The sequence below is a fragment of the Salvelinus namaycush genome, chromosome 14, assembly GCF_016432855.1.
Source record: "Salvelinus namaycush isolate Seneca chromosome 14, SaNama_1.0, whole genome shotgun sequence".
In the NCBI taxonomy this organism is placed as follows: Eukaryota; Metazoa; Chordata; class Actinopteri; order Salmoniformes; family Salmonidae; genus Salvelinus; species Salvelinus namaycush.
The window spans coordinates 42,550,754-42,559,504 of record NC_052320.1 but is presented as its reverse complement, the minus strand read 5'-3'; the positions used below and the strand labels follow the sequence as shown (position 1 = coordinate 42,559,504).

The following is an 8,751-nucleotide window of genomic DNA, read 5'->3' as shown; positions in this document are numbered from 1 at the left end:
CAAATTATGTCAAATAGCCTATCAGAAGCTTCTAAAGCCATGACATAATTTTCTGTAATTTTTCAAGCTGTTTAAAGGCACAGTCAACAACATAACAACGTATGTGAACTTCTGGCCCACTGGAATTATGATCTGTAAACAATTGTTGGAAAAATGACTTGTGTCATGCACAAAGTGCATGTCCTAACCGACTTGCCAAAACTATAGTTTGTTAACAAGAAATTTGTAGAGTGGTTGAAAAACGAGTTTTAATGACTCCAACCTAAGTGTATGTAAACTTCTGACTTCAACTGTAAGTGTTTCCAATAACATCAACCAAATAGTAGGCAATGCCTACACATAATTGGTTAAAATCACATGATGTGCATCAATTATGTAATTGGAAACATGCCATTTTCACATATGTTAATGTTGGGGTGGTGCTGGAGATGAATATGAAGTTTAAAAAAATCGGAATTTCCCTTTAATAAGTCCAATGATGGTGTCAATGGTATTAGAAAGGAAGGGGTGAAGTCTTATTATGCTGGATCTTTATTGGTAGGTGTGGACAGGTAGAGATGGAGGGATAGGGAGAACAGAAGACTGGATGGTTGCATGATGACGTTTGGATTTTTCTCTTGTTTTGTCCTCTTCCTTTCAGGGGAAGTTGCTTGTGTGTGCTTGATCCCCTTTATCAACTGCTGTCCGGAGAAGGTTCTCTATGCATAGAATTCTTCTTCATGCTGTCAAGGTACTCTTGTTGTGAAACAGCCAAGACTGAGGCCAGAATTTCATCATCCTCCCAGTCTGTTAAACCTACACCATAAAAAGAGAAAAAAATACATTCAAAGGCAACACCTACAATTGTAGTTATTTTAAATCATGAGGGGTACTGAAATTACTAGTTTGTAACATATCTTTAGTTGCTGGTTACATTCTGTACATTGGAGTGACAGTGGATAACAAAGGTTTTGTTTGGTTTTGGGATGATAAAGCGTGTTCTCAAATAAAAATGGGGTGGCTATGCACCCAATCACAACCCAGCAATTTGAGAGGGAGGTAATTTCAGGTTAGGTGCATCTGCTCTCAGTTGTGCCACTGTACCACACCCTGGATTAAAGTTTCTACTATTATATGTTTATTATTTGCTTTCCGATACAGTGTAGCTAAGCAATCAAACACTTTATAATGATAAATTATCAAACAAAATATATGTCAGACCGAGGGTGAACCAAATACTTTGCAAAGCAAAAAATAACTCATTAATCTCTACTTGCTGTGTTGTTATTCAAATGTCTTCACTCTAGCAGCAGCTAAAGAGCCATGCTTTCACAGAGGTGTAATAATATCTGTCTATAACACTGTGATTGATATTACTTATGTTAAGGATTGCAGCTAAAACAGTAGTAATTGCCTAAAGGGGACAAATAAAGTTTGAATTTAATTGAATGCATTCATTTGAATACGTTTTTAAGTGAAGAGCTATGCAATGATTACTTTACCAAAGGAGGTGGGTGACATTTTTTGCATGATAGCACGGTACTCCAATGCAGGGTACAGAGACTTTAGTGTTGAAGAGGTGGGTCTATCAGGCCTAACACAAGCCTGGTTGCTGGGACCTAGAGTAGGGAGCAGAGAGAGGAAACCCATAATCAAAACATTTATGTTCAATTCATTTGATATGCCACCCTCTAAGTTGATTCAGGACACTTCTTAAGGTTTGTCACAGTGACTTACCAGGCGCACAAGGTGATGGGGGCTTGGACATGATGAGGGCCGCTCCACCCATGGAGGTGGGCTTTGTGCTTGTATCTGAGTGGGAGGGGTCAGTGTTCTCTGGTGAGGGAGCTGAGCTGCGCTGCCAGGGCGAGCGAGCGCTCCACTCTTCCAGACCACTGCATGTTGCTGCAGTGGCCGAGCTGCAGGTGGCACTAGCCTTACTTGGCTGGGAGGAGAGGGAGACAACAACCTCATTAAATGCCAGCTGGTGCAACATTTCAATACCCGATACTAGATTCATATGAACCAAATGTGCTAGTATTGTTTTTCTAAGAAGGATGTCACTGGAATGATTTTCAATCTACCATTTACTTGCACATTCTCTCTCACCTGCCGTGCCTGCTTTTCCTGGTCCTGGAGCCACTGCAGGTAGGACTCCCTGGCCACCTGCTCCTCGATGGCCTCATTGGTAGCCTCCCAGTCTGTTGCTCTCTTCTTGTCTTCCAGCATCTGTTGCTCGATCCACGACTCCTCTGAGGTTTTAATGGCGTTCTTCATAAGTGACTGGTCTGCATACTGCTGGGAGGGAGGGAGAGGCAGAGGACAGAGGTCACTAACTGGACATGAAACCAGACATAGCAATCAAAAAACAGTGAGATGGATATAGTTTAAGTGAGTGAATATAAGTGTGGAAATGTGTACTAACCAAATAACAATAGGTAACAACCAAGTAACAATAGATAGTAGCAATGTGTACAAAGTAGCAATGTGTACTGTACCAATATGGATCAACCAAGACAAAGTCTTCAAATCTTCCACACTTTAAGATTTGACCTGGTCCTCAAATTAAAATGGTATATTTTCCCATTTAGGCTATTTTTCTTCCTCCGCCTGTTTCGATTATTTATATTGACAGACCAGTTCCCTCCCTACTGCTGCCACCTCCATTTTTGGAGTAGTGCTGCAATCAATTGATTGTAATCTCCAATTTACAATATAATTTAAAAACAAAAACCCCTTCTCAAACATATGTTCCATGAACACAGGTCTTTTATCAAGCACATTTGAGTTCAAACATAATATTTGTGGTAATACTTGTTCAATCTTTTCTGGGGGATGAAATTCAAACCATTGCTTGTCTGTAAAAGAGAGATACATGGAATAAAGATTCATTTTCAATTAATTGAAAATGAGAAATGGCAATCTGCACAAAGTCAAAAAGGCCGGTATTAAACAAGGGTTGAGCTTTTTTTAGTAATCTACTTCAGAACCATTTTGGGTTCAAGTAAAACTTTGGTATAAGTGAAGCTTTTAGAGAGAAGTTTAGTGCTTTTATACTGAATAATCGCAGCCCACCCAGTTTATATTCATTATATACTGTTGATAGTCACGCTTGATCTTTTCTAGTTTAGTATCCCATATAAAAGCAAAATATTTTTTTCTCATATGATTTGAAAAACAAATCATCAGGAGTAGGCAGCTCCATAAGTGAGTAAACTGACATATGCCTAAGAAGTTAACTTCTTATGGCTGCAGGGGCAATATTGAGTAGCTTGGATGAAAGGTGCACAGAGGTGCCCAGAGTAAACGGCCTTCTCCTCAGTCATAGTTGCTAATATATGCATATTATTATTTGTATTGGATAGAAAACACTCTGAAGTTTCTAAAACGGTTTGAATTATGTCTGAGTATAACAGAACTCATATGGCAGGCAACAACCTGAGAAGAAATCCAAACAGGAAGTGGAAATTCTGAGGCTGGTCGAGTTTCAACCAAGATCCCAGTGAAATCACAGTGAGATATGAATGAGTATTCACTTCCTACGGCTTCCACTAGATATCAACAGTCTGTAGAACTTTGATGACTCTACTGTGAAGGGGGGCCGAATGAGAGGAGAATTAGTCACCACTGCCATGAGGTGACCATTCTTTGACCATGCGCGTTCACATAAGAGGGAGCTCCGTTCCATCGCTCATCTGAAGTCAATGTAATTCTCTGGTTGGAACGTTATTCAAGATGTATGTTAACCTGTCTGGCACCGGGGTTCCGCTAGCGGAACTCCTCCCACATTCCACTGAAAAGGCAGAGCGCGAAATTCAAAAAAATATTTTTTCTTTCACACAATATCTTTCACACATTAACAAGTCCAATACAGCAAATGAAAGATACACATCTTGTGAATCCAGTCAACATGTCCGATTTTTAAAATGTTTTACAGCGAAAACACCACATATATTTATGTTAGCTCATCTGTTAATCATATCAGTGACTCTTCTCAGATCTACACATATAGCTGGGGATGCAACCAAAGAGAAAGCCCTGTTTACATTCAATCTAGCATCTAAGCATTCAAACGTGTAGCATTGCACCTGCTTTAACTTCTTCTGGCTGCAAGCCCGAAGCCGGGCACAATATGACAACAGCCACTTCAAGTGCAGGGCGCGAAATTCAAAATATATTTTTTAGAAATATTTAACTTTCACACATTAACAAGTCCAATACAGCATTTGAAAGATAAACATCTTGTGAATCCAGCCAACATGTCGATTTTTAAAATGTTTTACAGCGAAAACACCACGTATATTTATGTTAGCTCACCACCAAATACAAAAAAGGACAGACATTTTTCACAGCACAGGTAGCATGCACAAAGCCAACCTAACTAACCAAGAACCAACCAAACTAACCAAGAAACAACTTAATCAGATGACAGTCTTATAACATGTTATTCAATAAATATATGTTTTGTTCGAAAAATGTGCATATTTGAGGTATAAATCAGTTTTACATTGCAGCTACCATCCCAGCTACCGTCAGAAATAGCACCGAAGCAGCCAGAGTAATTACAGACACCAACGTCAAATACCTAAATACTCATCATAAAACATTTCTGAAAAATCGATGGTGTACAGCAAATTAAAGACAAACATCTTGTGAATCCAGCCAATATTTCCGATTTTTTAAGTGTTTTACAGCGAAAACACAATATAGCATTATATTAGCTTACTACAATAGCCTACCACACTACCGCATTCATTCATCAAGGCACGTTAGCGATAGCAATAGGCACGTTAGCGATAGCGAATAAACCAGCAAAAGATATTAATTTTCACTAACCTTCATATACCTTCATCAGATGACAGTCCTATAACATCAGGTTATACATACACTTATGTTTTGTTCGAAAATGTGCATATTTAGAGCTGAAATCAGTGGTTATACATTGTGCTAACGTAGCATCTTTTTCCCAGAATGTGCGGATATTTTTATGACACTCAACTATTCTGACCAAAAAACTATTCATAAACGTTACTAGAAAATACATGTTGTATAGGAAATGATAGATACACTAGTTCTTAATGCAATCGCCGTGTTAGAATTCTAAAAATAACTTCATTACGACATCCAGCTTAGTTATAGCGAGAGAGTGCCCAAAATCTGGGCGCAAACTACTATTTCACATGTTCGACAGATATATGAAATAGCATCATAAAATGGGTCCTACTTTTGATGATCTTCCATCAGAATGTTGTACAAGGGGTCCTTTGTCCAGAACAATCATTGTTTGGTTTTAGAATGTCCTCTTCTCCAGTCAATTAGCACGGAAAGCTAGCAAAGTAGCGCAAAGCTCTCGCACACAACGCAACACGCCTAACGTCCCGAATAAATTTCAATAATCTAATAAAACTATATTGAAAAAACATACTTTACGATGATATTGTCACATTTATCAAATAAAATCAAAGCCGGAGATATTAGTCGTCTATAACGACAGCTTTTCAGAAGGCAATACCAGGTCCCTTCTCACGCGCTCCAGAAAACAGGAAACTGGTGACACGTCATGCCAAGAGCTTTTATTCGACCCCAGATCAAGTTATACACTCCATTTCTTCTCTCACTGCCTGTCGACATCTAGTGGTAGACGTATGAAGTGCATGTATACTAATAAATATCAAGGACATTTATAGGCAGGCCCTAGAACAGAGCATCGATTTCAGATTTTCCACTTCCTGTCAGGATGTTTGCTGCAAAATGAGTTCTGTTTTACTCACAGATATAATTCAAACGGTTTTAGAAACTAGAGAGTGTTTTCTATCCAATAGTAATAATAATATGCATATTGTACGAGCAAGAATTGAGTACGAGGCCGTTTAAATTGGGTACGATTTTCCCCCAAAGTGAAAACAGCGCCCTCTGTCCTCAACAGGTTAACAACATTCTAAAGATTGATTCAATACATCGTTTGACATGTTTCTACTGACCGTTACGGAACTTTAGGACATTTCGTCAGGTTTTAGTGAACACGCTTCGTGACTTTGGAATTGTTTACCAAACGCGCTAACCAAAGTAGCTAATTGGACATAAATAACGGACATTATCGAACAAATCAAGCATTTATTGTGGACCTGAGATTCCTGGGAGTGCATTCTGATGAAGATCATCAAAGGTAAGGGAATATTTATCATGTAATTTCTGGTTTCTGTTGACTCCAACATGGCTGCTAATTTGACTATTGTTCTGAGCGCCGTCTCAGATTACTGCATGGTTTGCTTTTTCCGTAAAGATTTTTTGAAATCAGACACAGCGGTTGCATTAAGGAGAGGTATATCTATAATTCCATGTATATAACTTGTATTATCATCTACATTTATGATGAGTATTTCTGTTGAAATGATGTGGCTATGCAAAATCGCTGGATGTTTTTGGAACTAGTGAATGTAACGCGCCAATGTAAACTCAGATTTTTTTATATAAATATGAACTTTATCAAAAAAAAACATACATGTATTGTATAACATGAAGTCCTATGAGTGCCATCTAATGAAGATTATCAAAGGTTAGTGATTCATTTTATCTCTATTTGTGCTTTTTGTGACTCTTATCTTTGGCTGGAAAAATGGCTGTGGTTTGGTGTGACCTAACATAATCGTTTGTAGTGATTTCGCTGAAAAGCATATTTGAAATCGGACACTTTGGTGGGATTGACAACAAGTGTATCCTTAAAATGGTGTGAAATACTTGTATGTTTGAGGAATTTTAATTATGAGATTTCTGTTTTTTTAATTTGGCGCCCTGCACTTTCACTGGCTGTTGTCATATCGATCCCGTTACCGGGATTGCAGCCATAAGAACTTAAATTAAAAAGGTAAGATTTTTTGTGAATATTTTAAATGAAAGACCAAGAGGATAAACAGCAGACATTTTTTTTTACAGCCCGTTTTGCTGATATTTTCCAAAGGTGCCAATATAAGTGGAGGGCACTGTAAATTGTTCTTAACTATGAAGTTGTTAATGTTCTTAGCTTTATTCTTTGAAAATAGACACGTAAAAAGATGCTGGGGATGAGAATGCACATCTTCAATATTTATACCCATTGTTTCTCTTGTCCCTTTTCCACATTCTAAAATGGATTTAAAAAAATGTTCCTCATCAATTTACACACAATAGCCCAAAATCACAAAGTGATAATAGGTTTGTAGAAAACGTTAAAAAAATTCTACAAAAAAAGAAATACCTTACATAAGTCCTCAGACCGTTTGTAAATTCAATTGATTGGACATGATTTGGAAAGGCACACACTTGTCTATATAGGGTCCCACAGTTGACAGTGCATGTCAGAGCAAAAACCAAGCCATGAGGTTGAAGGAATTGTCCATAGAGCTTCGATACAAGATTTTGTAGAGGCACAGATCTGGGGAAGGGTACCAAAAAATGTCTGCAGAATTGAAGGTCCGCAAGAACACGGTGGCCTCCATCATTCATAAATAGAAGAAGTTTGGAACCACCAAGACAAGACTCTTGCTAGAGCTGGCCGCCCTGCCAAACTGAGCAATCGGGGGAGAAAGGGTCTTGGTCAGGGAGATGACCAAGAATCCGATGGTCACTCTGACAGAGCTCTAGAGTTCCTCTGTGGAGATGGGAGAACATTCCAGAAGGACAACCATCTCTGCAGCACTCCACCAATCAGGCCTTTATGGTAAAGTGGCCAGACAGATGCCACTCCTCAGTAAAAGGCACATGACATCCCACTTATAGTTTGCCAAAAGGCACCTAAAGGACTCTCAGACCATGAGAAACAAGATTATCGGGCCTGATGAAAACAAGATTGAACTCTTTGGCCTGAATGCCAAGCATCACATCTGGAGGAAGCCTGGCACCATCCCTACAGTGAAGCATGGTGGTGGCAGCATCATCCCGTGGGGATGTTTTTCAGCGGCAAGGACTGGAAGATTAGTCAGGATCGAGGGAAAGATGAACGGAGCAAAGTACAGAGAGATCCTTGATGAAAACCTTCTCCAGAGTGCTCAGGACCAAAGACTGGAGTGAAGGTTAACCTTCCAACAGGACAACGACCTTAAGCACACAGCCAAGACAACGCAGGAGTGGCTTCGGGACAAGTGGCCCAGCCAGAGTCCGGACTTGAACCTGATTGAACATCTCTGGAGAAATCTGAAAATAGCTGTGCAGCGACGCTCCCCATCCAACCTGACAGAGCTTGAGAGGATTTGCAGAAAAGAATGGGAGAAACTCCCTGAATACAGTTGTGCCAAGCTTGTAGCGCCATACCCAAGAAGACTTAAGGCTGTTATCACTACCAAAGGTGCTTCAACAAAGTACTGAGTAAAGGGTCTGAATACTTAGGTAAATGTGATATTTCAGTCTATTTTTAATACATTTGTAAACATTTCTAAAAACCTGTTTTTGCTTTTTAGAATAAGGCTGTAACCTAACAAAATGTGGAAAAAGTCAAGGGGTCTGAATTCTTTCCGAAGGCACTGAATATCATTCCTGTAAGACGAAAAAGGCATGGCATGTTGCACAAGCCCTTCGCTTTTAAAATGGCTGTGTCCCTATGGGAATTTGCACATGTTTAGAGCACCAATCAGGTAAAAGATTAAACCAGTTATTATTTTCAACAACAAAAAATCATTTTGGAACAGTAATTGGCATCATATTTTATTTCAAACCTAGTCTTTCAAATTCCTTGTCCCCCAACACCCCCCCCCCCCCCCCCCCGAAGAAAAAAACAAACAAAAAAACTGTACATTTCAG

General features: G+C 39.2%; 1 protein-coding gene across 3 annotated transcripts in view; it reads right to left on the bottom strand.

Moving 5' to 3' along the window:
* Positions 1-201: 201 nt before the first annotated feature.
* The window catches only part of LOC120059534 (OTU domain-containing protein 5-A-like), a 45,834-nt gene continuing 37,284 nt past the window's right edge, over positions 202-8,751 (bottom strand). For 2 of the 3 annotated variants that reach the window (XM_039008664.1, XM_039008666.1), the window contains 4 exons: positions 2,089-2,277; positions 1,717-1,924; positions 1,482-1,598; positions 202-795 (listed from right to left, as the gene is read on the bottom strand). In XM_039008664.1, coding sequence (XP_038864592.1) covers positions 674-795; positions 1,482-1,598; positions 1,717-1,924; positions 2,089-2,277 — 636 coding nt within the window. In that variant the 3' untranslated portion in view covers positions 202-673. The remainder of the gene's footprint in view (positions 796-1,481; positions 1,599-1,716; positions 1,925-2,088; positions 2,278-8,751) is intronic. The other variant, XM_039008665.1, reaches the window with a different exon arrangement.